We start from the raw sequence: 22,438 nt of genomic DNA on the forward strand, positions 1-22,438 counted from the left end.
AGTATTAGGGCCTTTCAAACACTTCAAATGAAAACTGGTACCGTTTTAACCTGATTGGTGCCTTTGCAGGGCTATTTATTCCCCACTGGGCCAAAGGGTCATTTTGAAGTATTGGTAAGGGGCTTAGATGTTTTCTGAAGTGTTGGTTACTGTTTTTAACATGTTTGGTGGCTTTACCATTGCATAGAATCAGTTTTTGTCGATGTATTCCTATTTTGTTAGTAAGGATTGAATTTTTTTCTAGAAAACCGACTTTCCAACTTTGTTGGATTTGAAAAAATGATGACTGATATGCCTTGTCAATAAGTATGTTTAGATTGACTTTTACATACTTAGTAGATAACGTGATGAGTTTGAACACTTGAAAAATATTTTTTTTAAATCTAAACATTAAATCAAAACAGTATATACATAGAATATTTCTTGAATTTAAAAACCTCATATTATTTTTTCTTTAGCAAAATTATGAAATAATATTTGGCTTATTTGGATATATTTTTAAATAGTGTCATTCTATTAAAGTTTCTACTGGAAAGATAATGAGCTATAACAAGTGAGTATCAGCTCTGCCACTTATGTACAACAGTATCCCTCATATCCTTAGGTTCAAAACATGTCTATACTTTAAAATTTTACTATAAATGGTAATAATTTTTTTGCTAAAAAGTAATTTTGATAGTTTTGGTAACACTGAACTTAAAAATAAGATATGAAAAAATATATAATTAATTGCCAAACACTTTTGTAATCTAACTAGAAATAACATCTACTGTGGGATAAAAATAGTTCATTGGTAATTATTCGCGCGCATCCCACACGAAAGCTTTCAATAGTGGTAAAAATAGGATGTATTTTTTAGCTGGGCCGTTTTATTGGACTTCATAATCTCAGGAGTGAATTTTCTTTTGTCAAAATTATTTAACTCCTATGTAGTGAACTTCCTTCCTAATACAGTCAATTATATTCAAAACATTATTAGCCTTTCGTGTGTTCACTTAAAAGACGGAGAGTAAGGTTGAATATGTGTTACGAGTTATAATTATAAGTCGATATTATACTTTTAGTAGAATTGAGGATCAACACGGAGTAATTCTAGTTAATGTCCTTGCTATATTAATTATCTCTCTTCTCCCTCATCACAGCTAATGGTAGCAGATCTATTGAAATATCATGACAACTAAACTGCTCTACTCAAAATTATTTTTTAAATTGTTGGGACTGCCAAGTTGATTTCCAGGTTCTTTTTTTTACATTCCCTAAATACAAACAATTTTTCTCACTTGCTACTATATTGTTACAGACAAAGTATGATCTTGACATGATTTAACAAATTTAATAGTGAATTTTCCTTAAAAAATAAAAGCTTTGTTTACACTCGCAGTCCAAAGTAATCCGGTTATCCCATACATAAAGTAGGAACATATGTTTGGCTTAATGTTTTTTTTTGCATCTAAGTATGTTAAATCATTTAATATTTAGAAAATATTTTTATTATATTTTACAGAAATGATTTGAAAAAATTTAATGTTACTCTAATATTTAAAAGAAAAAAATAGAGAAAAAAATAAATTGAATAAGTAGTTTCTAACCCATTGCTCAGTTGTTGTTATTATGTTTAATTTTTGTTAAATAATTACCTATTTATTGAACTATTTTTATACTTACCTTTATATATATACAAACATGTAAGTGCTATATTAAAAAAGAAGATATCACTAATGTGTATTAAATTTATTTAAAACTGAGTTTAATTTCTCTAGTTCTTCTCATACTATGAGTTGTACACAATACAAAAAGTACCAAATTATAACAAACCAAAGCTAAAGTGAGGGGTGTAAGTCGTAAGTATTTTTGTTATGTTTATGGAAGAAAGTAAAAAGAAAGGTGATACCCCTGAAAACATTAATTAAATTTTGGAAGAGAGCCGCTTATTTGTCATACTGTTTTAATAGACACGCTGCCAGGAGCCACAAAAATAAGAGAAAACCACAAATTCGTTATCGATCCTCCATTCTGCTATGAGTATAAACAGAACTTAAACTTATAAGTCATAACCGTTAATTTGTGTCATTCACAACACACACACACGTGATTAGATTTTTTACTTAGATGTTATCTCTTCTAGAATTATAAATATAATTATAACTGCTTTACAATAAAAAAACATTGCAGTTTGCCAACAATAACAAAACTCACACGCTAAAAATTGCTTTGAATTTACAAGGCTATCTATAGTTGAAAAAAATATGAAGTAAAATGCTTGCAAGACCATTTGTAAATACCAATTGGAGCAATTATTTTTTTTTCTTTTCGAAAGCTGTTATCATTATTTCCTTAATTTTTAAGAGAAAACATTTCAGTATTTAGTTAATAACTGTGTTTGTGGGCTCGTGAATGACACAGCATAGAACTGAAAATATAATGGGGAATTACAAGTGTAAATCCTTGTTGGACACAGAGTATAATTAAATATGGACATTGATAACGAGTGAGATCTGAGCTTTCCTCTCCTATAATAGATTTTCACAAACAGTTTAGCTGTTTTTGTTTTTTCCTAAATGATCTTCCATGTCAATTATTGTAAATTTTTTTAATATCAAGCAATTTATTTTTTAAACATAATATTCGAAACATAAGGGTTGATAAATTTTTGTAATAGGTTTAAAAAAACTTAAATAGAAAACTTAAAATAAATAATTATTTTCTTTCCATTTTTGAATATACATACTATATATTAATTTAAGAAGAACTTATACGTCATTTTATCCAACTAATAATGAAGAACTACATTAATAACGACACTACCAGAAAGAAACGAAAGATAAGGGAACGGGGAAATAAAACCAGGTAGATCTGGCTAAAGATCTGATAGGCAAGCTACCATGCGACTGAACACAAGAGAAGAGAATATATCGACCTAGTTCTCAAAATGAATGGTTTATGAACATATTAGTTTAAAACGGTTCAAGCACCCTCAATTGTCTGTTAACAAAATCATCGATTCCTGGCGTCTTTATTATTTTGTCCATAGTCCCAATGAGATATAAAATACAAAAATCTTTTGTTAAGATTGCGTCGGCTTTTATATTAATCAAAGTCGTCATTGGTATAGCCGACAACAAAAATTCTTTTTTTTAGCTCTATTCTGAGCGTATCCCTAATTTTCTATTCCACGATTCCTTTACACGATTTCCCTACTACATTTTTTTTTAAATATGGAAAGAGGACTCCGTGCCATCTTGGCAAAAAGAGCCAAACCTTCTAGTTTCATATTTTCGACTTGTTGGTGAAGAATATTGAAGTAGCGAGGCGATATCGTATCCATCTCTCTCTGGAATCGGTGAATAGATTTATCATGACCGATCTCCACCCCACTTTATCGATCCCCGTGTCAATTATATGATTTTTAGCAAAACAACGGGTAATATTTTCTGCAACTCGTTTTATGGTATAGTATACAATTTGCTCCATAAAAGTCATTCTCCTAAAATATGTGTACGTGAGTTCAATCCTGGTACTTTGTCAAAAAATAAAGTTATATATTGAATATGTAGATTGTCTGCGAAATATTTTCTAGGTAAGACTAATTGTTCGTAATGCTACAATGTCATTTTTTTTCTAATAGGTGTAATCCCATCTGAGTGGAACATTAATAAAACATATTAAAAAAAGTATTTTTATCAAAAAAAAAAAAAAAAAAATCTTATTTTAAGCAAGAATGTCGGGAATGGTACGTAAATGCTAAAAAATTGTTTGACAGAAGTCAAAAACGAATTGAGAAGCATTGATTACATATATGAAAAACAAACAAAATTTGACATTTAGTTATACTCATGATAATTGAAATTATATTTCAATTGTTTCTCGTAAGATAATTATACAGATGACATAGGTCAACAAAAATGTAAGCTCTAATTAAATTACTGGTTTAAAGAAAAGAAAATATTATATTTGAAAGGTCATATTGAAAAACCAAATAAAGCATGATTTATACACCGATAAAGAAAGATCAACACGTTTAGGTGGCTTAGTCCATGTCAGAAATTTAAACATAAATCCCATATTTGATTAAAAAATATATATTATATATAGGGTTGTTTACATTTGTTAAAAACACACCTAGTTTCAAGGCCCGTAGTCAGTGTGCAGCTACGGGGATCTGGGACACAATATTTTCCAATAATAATAATTTTATGTCGATTATAAGTGACTTATCCATAGTCACTTTACCCAGTTACCCATAAAAAAATCAAACCCCCAATTTCAAAGCCATAATACCACCGCTAACTCAATCAGCATGGATTGTCTGACGAAATTTTATCATTCAATGTTATTTTATTTTTGTTTTATATACTTTTTTAATTAATCCAATTTAAACTTGTGTAATTGAGGAGTTATTAGTTATGAAAATATCTAAATCACTAAAAGCTGAGAAATTTATGAATTTAGACTTATATAGCTAAATTGCACATCAAGAAGTATATTAATCCTTAAAATATCCGATTGTTACCATCAAACTTTTTTAAAGAGTATCTTTTTAGAAAGGCTTGTTTGGGCGAAAATAGTATCAGATGGTTTCTTTTTGTTCGAATAATTACTTCGGCGTCATTTAAATTTTAAATTCAATTTATTGTGGTCAAATCTTAGTATCGTAACAGTGCTTTATTTAAGACAAATGTGCTTACTGACTCTATCTTGGTTAAATTTTATTTATTAAATAAGGAATAAAAAGAAACTTTAGTAAATTAAAATGAATTAAATTGACAAAAATCTATAATTTGATCAAATTATGAAATAGTTTGACTAGATTTAGAAATTTACGTAACTTAAAATAGATAAAGCTTTAGTTTTAGAATATCAATATTGCATCAGAGAGTTCACTTTTCAAATAAAATTAACAGAAATAAGAAGAATTTTTATCTTGCTAAAAAGAGCCGCGTGGAAAAGAATCTTTACAGAAAAAGCTGAATAACCATTAGTATTGTTGAAACTTATGTCCGCCATTAAAACTTCTAGTATTAAATCAAAGTAAAGTTAATTTATATTTAAATATGCGTAGGTATAAACCAAAGAGAGATAGAATATGAAACATTATATAAAATTAAAAACCTCTTTTTTCCTTGTTTTCTTTGTTAACAAAATTCAATTTTCTAAATTAAGTCATCAACACAACAATTTGGTTAGTACGTGGTGTCGCAACAAGATCAAGTAAAAATATCAATTAAGTATGATACCATTTTTAATATGTGAGTACCCCGATAACACGTCCGTACTAGTATTAGAAACAACACGGAATTTTTAACTGAATTAGTTCGGTTTGTACGAAATTACACAATTCGGAGATGGGTCTAGAATTACCAGACCAAAAATGATCACTAATATTTGTACATAAATAATGTAAGTATGGTAAAATATTAATAAATTTTGTTTAAACATTCAATTTGTAATATTAACAGGGATTCACAATTTTTCTTACTAATTTTTTGATGATGCAAGGGTGAAATATTTAACAAGTAACATTATATTATTCAATATTTTACATGCAAACACTTATTATTCATATATTTACATAATAACAAGGTCAAAAAATGTTATCATATTTTTATTCTTTTCTTGGCTTTTAAATCTCATATAAATATTTTGTGTTTTAGTCATATACATACATATTAGGGTGGGTGGATGCAGGGAGTTTTATTAACTTTTTCAAATTTCCAAATTAAGGTATCTTGAACTGATTGTTTTGTGTATGTGGGGATGACTAGAATTTAATTTACTCCCTCAAATAAGCCAGATCACCCCAGTACCTTAAATGAAGAGTGACTATTCCAAATCTAGTATTGATTACACGAGTCTGAAAAAAAAATACTTCTTAAACTTTAATAACATTTGAATTGCTGATTACAAAAATGTACTTGGTTTTTATTTACCATATCTAGTTTTCGAGAATTTTCTAGCTTAATTTTTGGAGTATTTCTATTCTTATTATAGATTTGAGACAACTTTTGTCTGAGATATAAATTTTTTCAACAATTGAAAATTATTTTATAACTTTCAAAATTTTATGCTAATATAAATATGCGCTCATTACCTCCACAATGAAATTAAACTGAGGTTATATTAAGAGACCATTAATTTTTTAGGGATCAAGGTCAAGGTAACACAAAACGTTACTAAATGTATTATGGAACATAAATTTGATAAAAATTAAAAAAAAAAAATCAATTTTGTACTTTTGCCGAGTGCTTATTCCAATATTTTAAATGCAATCATCGAATCTTGATAATGTCATATAAAAGTTAAAAAAACATATTGTATGAGATTTGTTCAAAAAGGAATAATATCTTGCTATTTAAATTGAAGAAGCGTAAATAATGAATGTTTTCTTTAAAAAAAAAAAAAAAAAAATATTTGTTTTTAGAGGTCTTCAACAGCTGCAATATTGATTACAATGTATTTTTTTGGAGCAGGAATTTATTGAGTTATAGTTTTACAATTTTTAAATATTGTTATAAAAATTTTTAAAGTATTCAAAATTTAATAAACTTATTTTAACGTAATTAGGTAGGTAAACAATGTTTTTTTTATTGAATATTTTATTAACCTCTTATTGATTATTTATCAATGAAATTATATATCAACAAATTAGTAATAATACAAAGAATATTAAAAAAAAAACACAAAAAATTTAAAATAAAGGTTTAACTAAGTTTTAGAATGCTCAACATTATGTTTAATTGTTTTTACATTTGACAGTGTATAGCATTTTAAAGTATTTCAAATGCCTCAAATTCATGATTTTCGATCCACTCTAATACATTTGTATGCTGTGCGTGTTAGTGTTTTATTCCTTTTTACAGACATTAACTTTCAGTAAGAAGACGTAATGTTTTATTATTACTATATATTATTTTTGTAACAAGATTGCCAACACACAGGAATTGAAGTCAAGAAAAAAAAATACACATAAAAATAAAACTACACATATTTTATACAGTATTATAGAAATGCGTTTTGCTTTGTTTTATTTTATTAAGAATCAGTAGAAGTTTTCATGACCAAGTTACTTTTAAAGTAAAATAAATATTCCTAATTCTTATTTGTTAAGATTAAATTTAGAATATTTATTGTAACGTATTGTATTTTAATATATTGCAATAAAAATTCTAACGATGGTCCGGACTTCATTTAAATTTGGTGTGTGGTATCATTATTAGTGGTATTCCCTGAAAACAAAATTTTGTATGTATATACCAATCCAATCAACAGTCAAAATGTACTACCATCATAAAATTACGTAAGGCACATCTAAGAAGTACATTTAAACAAATAAATGAATAAAATGACAATGGTCAAAAGATTTTTAACTACATAAAATGTATTGACTAAACATTTTTTTCTCATTTCAAATTTGTATTGTATGTGTAAAACACACTTTGAACTAAAAACTTTTTGTAGATTCCTACAATATATGTGTTTCTTTTAATATTTTAGACAACCTTATACAAACCCAAGACATAAGGAATTGAAAAATATAGTTTTATTCATTAAATACTCGTATACAAAATTTTACAAAGTTTACTGAATTATAGACTTATATTCAAATTTTGGGGATAGGTTGAGACACAAGTTAACATTTCAGATTACATCTCAAGAAATGATCCAATAATTGCCTTCTTTTTCTTGTGCATTGATTTGATTTGATCAACATCGGACATAAAATTAGTAAAAAGGAATAAAAAAGGCAATGAGTTTAAAAACAAGGAAAATCCAACAGCATTAATACATCACTTAGCTGAGGAGTTCAACGCAGACGAGATCACCATCAGGAGGGCAATTCATGATACCCTCAGCCTTTAGATCTCGGTAAAAAACTCCAAAACATTTTTTCTCTCACAGGATGAAGGCCTTAAGGATTGAGATATGCAAAATTCTTTCATTACTAGAAGAATCATATGTAGACCATCAACCTTTTATAAGACAAGAAGATCTTCGCATTCGTCTAAGTTTTGACCTGCAGAAACGCCAGATTTATAGCAGCCTCACCTTAAGAAGGACAGTGAACATTTAGGACAAAAAGTCCAGCCAAAAAATGTGCTTGAGAGTCGTGGCCTCTAATGAGAAGAAAATTGATCTCTTCTTCAAGCCCAATGAGAAAATCGGGGCTGCGACCAACTATAACGTCCTTAGTTGGAAAATATTGGTTTGGCTGAAGGCTAATTCTCCTGAGAACAACTATTTGTTATCCACAAGAATGTGACCCCTATATGGCCTAGAAGACACATAACTTCTACAAGGATCACTTTGCTGACTTCTGGGACAAGACCTTCTGGCCCTCTTCCAGCACTGATCTTAATCCCCTGGACTTCAGTGTGTGGATTGTCTAAGAGAGTATGGTTGGAAAGACTTCACACGCAAATGTGCAAGAGCTTAAGACCAGCATAAAAACAATGGGCCAATATGGCTACCCATTATATTGTGGCTACCTTTGCTAAATTCTGACCTGGCGCAGAGGTTTTAATAGAGGCTGGTGGAGGTCATATTGAATAATTCTTACCAAGATTGATTTATAAAATGTTTTTCAATAAAATTTTTCATTATACTTTCCTAAAACAAAGTAATGATGATTTTGGTTTTGCTTCTTTATATCTGAAAATTTCTCTGTTGCACTCAGTATAACTCCAAAATTGACATCTAGTTAAATCCTCGTCTTTTTTGAGCAGACACAAATATTAAATACTGTTTTGTATACATTAATGATATTTTATAAGTAATAGAAAATGAATCTCCTTAGAAATTAAGTAATAATTCAAAAAAACCAGGTGAGCTTTAAAATGCATCTGATTAGAATCACAAATGATAACTATAGTTTCGAAACTTTATTTGATTTATAAAACTTAATTCCGCCCCAATAGTCTAATTTTTCAATACTTTTCCAATAAATTATGTCATTTTAAATTTTATAATTGTAACAAATAATTTATCCAAATCTTAGTGTAATTGGCAAAAGATTAATATAATAATTCTTTACCAAAGTAATCGAAAAATGTAAAGTTTGCAAATGTAATCTATAGTTAATTTTGTAAAAATCATTAGAGTATGTTTTTGTGGTGACGAGTCGCCTATGTTTTTTAAAGCTCTAGGTTTTTTTTCTCTAAAAAATTTACTTTATGCTAGACATAAATAATAATATATCTATCAATCGTCATCTGGAGTGTTCTATAATAATCTATTGATCTAAAAAAAAAAAAATGTAGGAAAATATACTTAAATTCTATAATCCATAGTTTTTATTGGAAAATTTATTTTTTAGCAAAATTTCCTTCTCATATTTATATATGTAAATTGTTCTCAATTATTTAGCTAAATATATATTTGAGCATTTACAAATTAGTAGAAAAAGATTTAACCAACTTTAATAAATAAAAAGTCATGAAAATTTATTCTACAGTTTAGTATCAAATATACATGTATGTTACAATTCATTTCCTACATATTGCCATACATATTTCTTACCCATCTATTTAAATTCTATGTAAATATTAAATCCAAAAAATAACTTTTACTCAATATGGTTACTATTTACCTATATATATGGCCAGTAAACATAAAAGTGAGCTACAACTGCTTTTATAAAAATTGATTTTTAAAAACCAATTATTCTACTAAATCCTTAGAATGTGCTGCAAATTGCACTTAAAATAGCGAAAACACCTTATCAAAAATTAGGAATCGGAATATGTTATTCGAAAGGTCAGATTAAGTCGGCTATACAAAATATTAACTATTGCTTATATTCTTGAATATTTCAATTAGTCCCAGATATTTGAATATCAACGAATATAGATTACCAAAATGTTCTTTAAAATATATTGGAATGTATGTGCTTTTGTATTTATAATGGAAAAAATGGAACATTTTCTTTTTCTTAATTTTTGTTCAAGACTTTTATTCTGTATACTTGACACGTATATATTTTTTTATTGATTGTCATACATAAAACACTAAATTATTTATATATCGACTTTCTTTTCACAAAGTATTTTTAATATGCATATTGTATTGTATAAGACAAAAGACTGGAACTTAAGAGGCATGTCATTTTTTTTTTGAGATGTTAAAAATCATAGATATATTAGAAGGTGCTGCAACATAAATTCAGTTTTATAATGCATCACTATGAAGCTTTAAAAGTAGTAGTATTGCGGGCGTAATTTGTTATAATATATTGGGGTAGTGAGGAACATGTGTATGTGGTCGAGGGTAAATATTGGCGAAAAAATGCATTGACAGAGTATTTTATAAAATTTTACGATTTAAAATTTATTGATGGAGTTTTTATTGGTGCTATTTAAGAAAATCCTTCAATATTTTAATATTATATACCGTTCTTTTCAATTCATTTACATGATTTAAAATTTCCAAAAAATTTTAAAAACGAATAACTTCTCTCAATGATAGTACAGGATAGCTTAAATTTGTTTTATTGGTGGTTTTATGCAATTATTAGAATTTCTTCCAATCAGGGATGGAGGATGGATACATCGAGGCAAGACAGAAGTTTACCATATGGTTCCTTATAAAATAAATAGTTAGGTTCGGAATACACAATTTAACATTATTTCCATTTGTAATGGACTTCTTGAGTTGTTAGCCATTCCAGAAGGAGATGTCAAAGGTTTTTCTAGCTCGGTAATCCAACACGTAGGAAATTGCACACATGTTGTCTATTTTGTTATTGTTAAAACATTTTTCAACTTAAAAATATGGTATAAAAGGGAAAATTTATATATTTTAGTTTTAGCTGTCGTTCTGTTGTAAAAAAAATCTTAAATTATTAAATAAAATAGGGATAAAATTGTAAATTCATGCTATTCAAGGTTTTTGTCCTCAATTTGCTTTATTTCATTTAAGAAACTTCTGATTATTTTAGTGTAACAACTAAGTGCCACCTACAAAGGATTAATATTAATAATATGTAGATATAAATTTATTAAAATTTGTCTTATAATATTGATGTAATCCCCACTCAACTTTTAATTTTTTTTGCTAAGTTGCTTATGTGTTGAATGGTGGATATATATGTGAATATTGCTTTATTGTGATATAGAATTTATAAGAAACAGGAATATATGATATTTTTTTCTATTTTTCTATACACTTTTTGTGAATATTAATAAATAATCATCTATGTAGATCCACACATAAGTGTTCAATAGTACTGTTCTATGATACCTAAAAATAAGCAATTACGTTTATGGAGTATTAGGTACGTAAATTGCTTACCAATATTGTCAAATAACAACATTAACAGGTATTATTATTGGAGAAGTAATTGTAGTGACCTTGAGATAGGTATGACAAAAGACACCATGTTATTGTCATAGTATGTAGAACAGAAAGGGTATTAAACAAATGTTGGACGGACAGTGCATTGTTTTCAAAGCCATTGATTAATCTTTGGCTATGTAATATTGTTATGTCATAATGGGATTTTTTAGAAAGCACTGTTTTTAGATGATAATTGAGTATTAAAAAAATAAAACAAGTCAATAATATTAAATATTCAGTACATGCAAAGCTAATCATGAATTTGTTATTTTTTGTATCACATCTGTTTTCATAGAATTTTTGAGTATTTTTACACTTTTGTAGATTTAAGCCTACATTTTTTTTTTTTTAAATATCAATAGTTTAAATAGAAAATAATTTTGAATTCGCTAAATTTGATGGGAATTTAAAATTTGTATTTTTTTATTATATGAGACTCTCCATTACTGATCAATTTCAAGATTAAGAAACAACAATTTTTCAAAGGTTTTGTTTAAAAATTGATGACTTTTTAGATTTTCAATTGTTTTATAAAAAAAAAAAAATGATTGGCAGTTTAAATAATTTGGGTTTTATTTATCAAAGTTATTTGCCTCTTAAAGATATACATAGTTCATTTGAAATATAGCTTTCTTTTCAAATTTAGTAAGGCAATCATGAATAAATAAATAAAATTTAAAATTGATTAAATAATACATAATTTATTGTAATTTTTTTTTGTTGAGAGTACTAGTGTTAAGGGTGGGAGTAAATTGCTAAAAGAGAAACTTAATGCTTTTTTTTCATATTACACATCAGCATATAAAAGCAATATTGCGACTTTAATTGTTATGTTCTCATAAAAAAAAAAAATATTTTCAGTTTATTCAACAAATTATAATATTTACATAGTTTTCGTTTAATTTTTGTTAAATTGTTAAGATGGATTTGCTAAATAAAGTATAATTTAACATTATAGTTTTAATATTAATTACTTCAGCTGACCTAGGAATTGTCTTTGAAGTTCATTTAAGGTATAAATAGGAATGACCGAGACGCGAATCCACATACATTGAGTATCAAGAAAATAATTATCCCTAGCACGTTGTTCATTGAGTTCATTTGTCTATATCTCATCTGTCTCAAACTATACTGTGTCAACATGCCCCATATAACTTGTGTCAATTTGCCCTTAAGATATTGTTTAACATCAAACAATATTGCCTAACCAATTAACAACTTTAAATTCTTAAATGTAACACATATAATTAAAATTAATTTATAATTACAGAATGTTTAGCATTGTAGACAAATACTTGAGTTTCTGAATGAAATTAATAAACATGAAAAAATTTGCTATAAGGTTGTAAGTTTAGAAAATATATCATAGATCACAATTAAATACACTCATATCGATTAAAGTGTCTTTATGGATAAAGCACTATTTCTTGGTTATTCTACAAAAGTTCTAGAGAACAAGTTATAGAAACTTGCCAGAATATTGAAAAGTGTCAAATTATCTAGATATATTTAGTATCTATTTAGTTGTAAATATCTGAGCTCGTGAGTCATAATCAATAACTAAAACAATCGTACCAACTCTGGCGCAAGCTCACTAAAGACCAACTATTTGAAAGATACTGCTTTTGTAAAAAAACATGCGCAATTTGGTGACATAATAAGTTTACATTTTATAAATATAGACTATGTTTATATTTTTTCTTACAAAATGCAATTGCCTGATTTCTTATTTGTATTCATTTTTATTATATACAATAAAATAAAGACATTAAAAAACCCATGGATGAAGATACATCGATTTATGTTTATTACGTCAAGTCTGGCTGCTGCTACTGCAGAAAAAATTATAACTTGATGCCCTTGTCTCTAAGTATCTTGTTCTCGAACCAATTGTATTAGAAATTATAAGTCAATAAAAATTTAGTCAGATTTCCTGCTTATATCTCAAAAAAATTGTATGCTAAGGCACTTGTATTTCAGGGTTATATTTTCCATCCTTTATCGGAAATTACCCCCGCCATTGAAACTTATAGCACTTATGTAGTTGCCTCCGTTTTATTTGACTGTTTGTTACTTAATATTATGAAAAATATTACAAAGCGATTTTAGTAAAATTTGGCAGGAAGATTATATACTAATAAAAGGCCATTAAATTTGAAGAAGTCAAAATCACTGTTGAAAATGCATAATCTACCATAACAAAAAAATTATAATGGATAAATCAAACTTTTGTCATTTTTTAGGTACAATAAATGCTAAGGTCAAGGTCACAAAAAAGATGAACAAATGTTTAGCATTACACACTTTTGAAAAATAACATACAGCAAAATGAATGTTAATTTTTGTTGGAAAACAATTTTAGTTGGACCTTTCGGCTCCCCGAGTGCCCATTCTAGTTGAGCAATTAGATTTTTATCGTCGATAAAATAGAGAAATTATTGATTATTAAAAATGCAAATAAACATATAAATTATTATAGCCATGTTCTAGAACTAATGAGACTTTGAATTTGATTAACAACCCTTGCTATATTGTCTTATATAAGCCTTTAACAACAAAACAAAAGTAATTTGTTTGATTTACGAGCCGTTTAACCCCTAGAGTCTACTCTAGTTCTACAGATACTATCGAAAGTAAAAATATCTACTATGAAAGTAATTTAATAAAAAATAGTCTTTGATTGACTTTACTCATAGCCTTTTATTAAAATGCTGATTGATATGTAAGCATATTTCATAATTCATTGAATATAGGTATGTATATCAGATACAGATTAATCTGGTAATTTATTATTATATTTGACCCTTATCAAAAAAGCATTTTTTATATGTATAACATAACCTCCAAAACTTATCATCTATTAATTTCCTGAGAGATTATTCATCAAATATATTATTTAAAAGCTTAATCCTAGAGAAGGATAAAAGGGTTATTCACTCCAGAAAATGAAATTATTTTCTTCCAAAGAAGTTATTTTTATTACTAAATATATGTATTATATATTTTTAAAGAAATTTAAAAACACCATAAATGACTAATCAAAAATTCGATTTATAATAATTATTTTAACGCAAATTGGAAACCGATTATGATTTGTTACTTTGTTTTTACAACATCAAAATGTGATTGATTGTTTTGTTAATAAACGCCTTCCATAAAAAAAAATAGCTTATTCTTTTTATTAACTGTTTGACAAAGTAGCATTTAACACTTTGTTTATGAATTTAAAAAAATATTTTGGTAACATTGTTTATTCACCCCAGAGACTGAAATATCCTAATAATATCTTGTGTGTATCCTATTTTTGTATCACAGCTTACTTTCATTCTTATTTTATATCATACTTCCTGTATCTTATATTCAGGGGTGCAGTTTCATTAGTAAATAAGTTATTAACAAATTTATTAATTGTGAGATAATCTATCTTTTACACTCTATAAAATCTTCACATTAATCTCTTAAAACTATTTTAGAGTATGAACTGACCACTTTATAATTCAACACCAGGATATTTTGCAACATTATATTTATAATAGGATTTTTTTTTTCATATTTCCTCATTTTTAGCTCTGCTACATAATTTGATAAAATGACCTTTTTAGAAAAGGAATCTATAAATATGCACATACTTCTGAACGGTAAAACAGTTTCAGCTAGATCACTTATGCTTATAATACCATTTGTAACAACTGTTACACACAAAAAAAAATATTATTATGTTAAATATCCATTTTTATATCGGAGTGGCTAAACACCCTTGGCAAAGTAATAATTAAATTAAGAATCAGACAATTTAAATATATTTATTTGTCTTGATCTTGCAACTTGTAGCACATTTAGTAGTTTATATTTGTTTAAATCTATTAACAGTTTAGTTAATTAAATTCGTCAAAAAAATTTATTATCCATAGCAAAAAAAAATAGTAAGTAAACAAATTAGTGGAGTAGGATGCACTTGAGCTGACATTCCTTACAATCTAAACAATGATGCAAGACGCTATGTATGCCAGGTTTTCAAAAATGATTGTGTGAGCGATAACATATGGAATAGTAGGCAACTACAAATTCTTTCATCTTTTTCCACATTTTTTTAAAATGGAAAACATATGATCCATTAAGAGTTAAAATTAATATAAAAATGATATTTTATCATGTTAGACGAGAAAACTATAGGAAATTGTTGTCCCTCTGGGTGTTATAAGACTTATTCATTCTTTAAAAAATGTGTTATATTATTTTTTTATATATATAAATATTACAGAACTTATATTTTATTGGAGAAAACACAAATAAGTGATATGACATTTGTTGTAATTTGGCATAAACAAACAAATATTTTTTCTAATAAACTATTGAAAAAATTGGATAGGTCATATTTTTTAAAACAATTTATATAATTTATTTTACATAAAGGTTGATCAAAAACTATACAAATAACAAAAATTATTACTTATTTATTTTCTCTTGCAAAATAACAAATTTTGTCGAGTTTTATTATAAAATTGTTGTATACCAGCATTTTTTTTTTTTTTGGAAATTATATATTTTATGTTGTTTTAATTGGTCGAATGGAGTTAAACTGATTAAGCGTCAGTAAACATTATAGTATTTTTTCCATCGAACCTAGGAATCTTTTTTTATGTTGAAATATACATAAAGTATATTTCCTCCTCTAGGAACAACCGGGGCGCGACCCACGCTCATAAAGTTCAAATAATTTCTGCGTATCACTTTGTCCAATAGGCTACGTTGGCCCATCGTATATTTTATAGGCTTTGCTTTCATCACCTATTTTTAATTCAAAATAATATATATCCGTACAAAAAAGGCTATAACCCAGAAAAAAACTAGAATATACTCGTTTATATAGTGTGAAAAAAAATATACACACTCAAAAGATTATAGTGTCCCAAAGAATTAAAACATTAATAACTTCTGATGTAAACGATATAAGTAAAAATACTCTAAATATAAATGTCTGAATATGTAAACAAAAATATTTCTGATTAATATATTATTTGGTATAAAGTTGTTATTTTCAAGTCTAGGAAAATGCAAATTTAGTAGATTACAAATTATGCCCAACTCATTTTAGATGAATCAGTAAAAATTATGAAGTATAGTTTGATATCTTAGATTTGAAACAAAAAAAAAAGGGTTAAAACTACTTGCAATTATCAATATAAAATTTATTAAAAACTTGTGGCCCCTAGTTAGAAAAGGGCTTATTTATGTTGCTTAGTAATAGTTTAGATAATTTTTGATACTAACAGTCTGTAAAATGAGATACTATACTACCATTGATATATAATTAATTTCTAGTAACGGTGTTGGGTACTTTTGCCTTAAAAACTTTTCCCACTGAGCATTTTTGTATTTTGGAAGTGATTCAATTTTAAAATATTTAAATTATCTACTTATTGTGAATTTGATTGCTTTATTGTTTCGATTCAGGTATTTCATTCTTATTCTCCCGTTTAAGGTCTGGTAGGTTTCTTCGAATGAATTATACTCCAGTTGTCCCTTGTGGAATTCGGAATCCGAATTTGAACATCTCTTCAAATGGATGATCAAGTTAGAAGTACATATCTTCCATTGATAGACTGCATATTTCTTTCTTGACGTCATGATAATGACAATAATAACATTATATACTCATCAAAAACCCTTTTACATAAGTTTAATTAATCTTACTTTTAACTTGGATATTTTTTAATGGTAAAAAATGAACTGGATAATAATAGTTCCAGATTACTATAATCTCAGATATTTCAAAATTCAGGTAACTGAGAGAAAATAGAGATCAGTTTTGGATTTTACGCTCATTGATAAATCTGATTATTGTCTTCAATCTATTTTTACGTACATAATCCTCCCCCCACCCCTTTCTAATTGTTCCTCTGTGTAATCCACCATATATAATGATAACTATATATGGAGAAGGGATTAACACTTCTTCTATTTGTATCATTGACGTATTTGTTTCTATTCTGAGATTTTATTGGTGTATGGATTGAAATTTTCGGTACAATTCCATTATTTTTACAACAAACAACATTCTTTTATTGTTTTTTTGTGGCAAAACAAATTTTGATAAAAAAAAAATCAAAATCAACATTAATTTTAATCAAAAACAAAACAAAACAATATGGACGAATAAATCTCATTTATTGATACTTTAAGGCAAAATATCCTTGGGACAAAGTGGCTCTAAGGCAAATGTACCTAGCTTATTTTCTATGGTACAAATAAAGTTCACACATATTAGCCTCCCAATATGGGTTCAACATAATTAATGATGCAATTTGTGATATCAGTGAAAACGTTCTATAAAAAAAACCATTTCCCCAAGGTCTTTTTATACCCACTTTTTCAACAAAAGGTTAAAATATTATGTATGATATGAACATTTGGCATATAAAAAAACCTTATTACAACAAATTAATAAGGGCTGACCTTCTTTCTAACGTATATCCAACTTTTTTTTTGCTTAATAATAAAAAACTATACGTTTACAGTACATAGAACTATGAAGAATCAGTCATGCATAGAAATGAACGAAACTCTTTTGTACTTAAAAGCATGAACAATCTGCATTAGGCTTAATCTAACGAAAGTAATTATTCTTTGTACATCTATGGGAGATCTATGTAGATGTAAATGCACAGGGTAGCTTCTTTAAATGGTTCCTTGATTTTTAATGGTACGTTTTACCACTAGACTCACACTTCAGTTGACATCATAACAAAAACTTATTATTTTGTTATCAACAAACTTTTTTTTATGTTCTTAAACTTATTTTAATCCATTGCTCCACAAATATCCGAGTTTTATACGCTGTGAAAATCAACTATTAAGCTTACTAGGAGTTTTTGAAGGCAAGTGCACTACCACGGCTTCGTTAAGCCTTCTCAAACAAACATATTTGCTTCTAATAGAAGGACCACATGCTTACATCTTTTTAAAATACAATTCTTGTGTCAAAATGAATCGAAACACTTTTAAAACAGAATAAAATGCCACTTTTGTTACTAGATAAATTTCCCTAGTGTGTTTAATCTTACAAGTGATTGAGAGTAAAGTCAATGAAATATCCTGAGATAATCTCACGGTCCGAAATAAGTCAGCAAAAAACTATCTGAGTAACATGCAAACTGGTGACAAAGCCATTGACCAATGTCGTTTTTACCATTTAATTTCGCCTTGCTTTTTTCTTTTTTTTGAAAACTAAAATCTTCAAAATTTTTACTTAACCTTGTCAATCAATTTATTCAAATTTTATTCATTTTAAATCTAATATGTGGTCGTTTGAAAAAGTATTCAAGCATTTTCTCATACGTAACAAAGACATCTAAAATGCTCATTATTTATTAACAACTATTTACATTTAATAATCTTTTCATTTTAGCTATTTGCTGCAATTTCTGTTTCGACGGGGTGTATAACCTATGGAATATGTATGGCGTATACATCATCCGCGATTCCTTCCATGTTAAAACCTAACGAAACGTCTCCACTTAATATTGCTATTGGGGACTATGAAGCAACTTGGATGGGTATGTGTGTTTTTTTTTAATATGAACATTTTAAAAAAATTGTGGGATTTCTAAGTTTCTCATATTTGTAATAGCTTTTTAAATTATATTTAATGTAGGATCATGGAGCTATAATATATTACTAGAAATTAACAATACACTAATGAGTGATTATGCAAATGGCAGTCTGTCAAATTAAATAAAGTTTGAGATAGTTATATGAACTAAAAGAGCTTGAATTACATTTATATTATTTTAATAGTTTATTTTCAAATTTTGTCAAAAAATTACTTAGATGACGTAGATTGATTGACTAAGGATGATAAAAATAAGAGATTTTTCCTTCAATTAGTCGGGCGTGCCAGAATTTTACATTGATTTACCGTACCAACTTCTGGGGAAGAAAGGTGTCATAGACTATAACAATAGTATATAATACTAGAAATTATATAATTAATGGTTAGAGTACTTGTTGACGTCATTATTAAAAAGTGTTATGGAAGTCAATTATCAGTCGAAAAAGCCTTATGGTATAACTTTTTTTTATATTAACCTTGCGTATTACATAATTTTTAAATAAAAAAGCTAACTGAAATTTATTTTTTAACTGTTTTTATTACTGCTTTTTATGAAAATCAAATAATTGCTTCCATTTATCATTCACAAAAAAACATTTTTCAATTCATTTTCATCATTTGAAATTCAGTATTATTTTTTTTAAAGCAAATCAGTTTACGGATAACAATACTAGAGAAGTAAAATAGGTTCTATCAGATTTGGTGTCATCCTAGAATTGTAAATTACTTTTTGTTTAAATCGGCTTGTTTAAATTGTATTTATATAGGAAAACATCTTATTTTTAAAAACTTCGCAAAACTGGAAAAAAATATTTATTTAACAGAATAATTATCCTTCCTTACAAATTAAATATGCTGTTTTTGAACTATATATCTTTTTGTAAAGAGTAGCTGTCCCTTAATAACAATTATATGAAAAATTATTTAAAGAAAAACCAATTATTAAGTATTAAAATAACAAAGAATAGTGTTTAGACAATGGTGGACCGTTACCTATCTGATGTAATTTTCAAAACTCTGTATAGCAAAAACTTTAAATATATACTATTGTTAAGAAAAAATATATCTAACTTATCTCATTTATAAAACTTGTTTTACCGCTTTTTGGGAAAAGGAAGTTATGTTACTGCATCCTCTTTTTATAACATACTGTAGGATTTATCCAAAACTTTGAACATTCCACCAAATTAGTTTATTGTTATATGGGGTAAATATATAATTTTTCCCCCTTTATCCACAACATTATTTATCTTCAAACATTGAAGATGTGGTACCCTCATGCTTTTTTATAGAAAATGTAAGCTTTTATTATCTTAAACTGATTGGTTTTAATGTGTTATCACATTTGAAGGTATCTTTAAGAAAAGTTATATTTGATAAAAAAATTTATTTATATATATAATATGTAGCAAATGATAATAAATTGTTTAAATTCTGTAGGTTATATTGTAGGGAGAAATAAATTCATTTAGTTTTCTAGAAACAAATATCCATACAATAAATTTTAAACATTAACGTCACATACACATCCCATCATTAATTAATTTATATATGTACCTCTGTATTGAAATATCTTTTTATAAACAATATTTGGATATCATAATTTACACTTCTAAGTTGTTGTTTTTTTTTAGTTTTCAAATACAATGGAAGTTGAGGATATTTATATATCTGCATCGATAAAGGTTTTGAGGGATTTTGTACAACAATTACAAATAGTATTTTTACATATACTTTACAGCATTTAATGTATCCATTTCAATCAGTAAGGACTTGCTTGGCTGCCTTTGTAGTTTTAATTATTTTTTATGGCAGCTAAATACCTAAAATAATCACATTTAGTTTGGTTGTAAACCAAACTAAAATACTCTGAAAACCTAAACAGTTAAATCCAATATATTTTCCTAAATTCACGTTATCCTTTAATTCAAAAAATATTATTTTATTGAGTATAGTAGGTTTGTTTAATTTAATTATTCTTTTAATGTACATAAAAAACAGTATTTAATTTTAAGCTGAATTGAGTTGAAAGTCAAACTTTTTAGATTAAAAGCTATAAAAAAACGACATAAAAATTGCTCGCTTAATTAATGTTTAGTTGAATTTATTAAAGTTTGAACTTTTACAAAAAAAGAAGAATACGATAACTTACTTTTATATTTACACTTTATTTTGTTGTCAACTGTCTATTTTTTGTGCTTTCCCCTTCCTTTAATCAGAACTTAGAAAGTTGATTTGATGAATTAAAATTAAATCTTTCTAAGTTGTATACAATTCTAATAAATGATTATGAAATAAAATTTACATTGGTGTGTATAATTTTCGTAGTACTAAAAACTGATTTTTGCTTTTTTTATGTGCTTTTTTCATATGAAAGTTTGCAACAAATCAAGTGTCCATTAAAATTTGAACACTTCGAATTTTAAAGTTCAACAGAATATAATTTAAACAAAGGTAACTCTATAATTAAATGTGTATATGACCTTTCTTAATCTTAATCATATAGCCGTTCGTAGGGGAAATGATGGATTCCAGGGGGCGGCTGAAGGCCTGGTCTGAAAATGTGGTCCTCTCACATGGCGCCCCAGTGCTGACTGAAAGTGGCTTGAGGACTTCGGTGTTTGGATGAATGATACTGAAGGACTTCCCCTCAACATGCACACAAAAGTTGTAGTTGAGGGGTTTGGTATCAGGGCAATAGGGTGACAAAAGTGTAAAAAAATAGTGCAAAAAAGTCTTGCACCGAAAGAGATGGGTTTCTTTCATTGGTGGTGTCAAAAGTGATCTCTACAGTAATAGAAAGCACTTTCAATAAACTTTTGTGATAGCTCTCTGCACTGTCTGGTGTGAAACACCGAAATATCTTGCATAGCCCATCAGGGATTGAGGGATTGGCCTCGGCTGTTTTCTTTAACACCTCCAGGTCTATTTTGTCCTTTTTGACAGAACCCTTCTTCATGTCCCACGTTTTGGACTTGCTGGCGGCGGAGACGTTTGTCCTGGAGATGCCCATCTACTTGGAGTGCTATAATATAAATTTGTCAATCATGTTCTCGACTCATACATAAACTAAAGACCTCAAGTTTGTTTTGTTATATATTGTTTATGCTTTAATATATCGAAATATCAATTAATTTCAATTATTTGACCTTCTTTAGTCTTTGAATTAATATGTGCTCAGATTTCAATGGACCACCCAATACAAAGGTATCTCTGTATTTAATGTTTATGCAAATATACCCTAAAATATATTTAATAAGAAAAAAAATTCTCAATTACTAATCCAAGATCTTCCACATAACAAAAACTCTATGTGTATTAGTTTCACTCCGTGATCTGTTGTAAAAGTAATTTACATATCACTATAATAAATTAGTTTTTCTCTGTCTAGTACATAGAAAGTTAATAAATGCATTTTTATTAGTATAATTAATTAACGTTTATTGCCCGATCGTAGTGTATATAAAAAGCCCTCCCTGGAATAACCATCCTATATAT

At 27.3% G+C, this 22,438-nt stretch overlaps 1 protein-coding gene across 1 annotated transcript in view; it reads left to right on the forward strand.

Moving 5' to 3' along the window:
• The window catches only part of LOC121115206 (facilitated trehalose transporter Tret1), a 76,420-nt gene that overhangs the window by 19,232 nt on the left and 34,750 nt on the right, over positions 1-22,438 (forward strand). The window contains exon 3 of the mRNA XM_071887441.1: positions 18,737-18,884. Within this exon, the coding sequence (XP_071743542.1) occupies positions 18,737-18,884 (148 nt within the window). The remainder of the gene's footprint in view (positions 1-18,736; positions 18,885-22,438) is intronic.

Source organism: Lepeophtheirus salmonis, chromosome 3 (assembly GCF_016086655.4).
Source record: "Lepeophtheirus salmonis chromosome 3, UVic_Lsal_1.4, whole genome shotgun sequence".
NCBI lineage: Eukaryota > Metazoa > Arthropoda > Copepoda > Siphonostomatoida > Caligidae > Lepeophtheirus > Lepeophtheirus salmonis.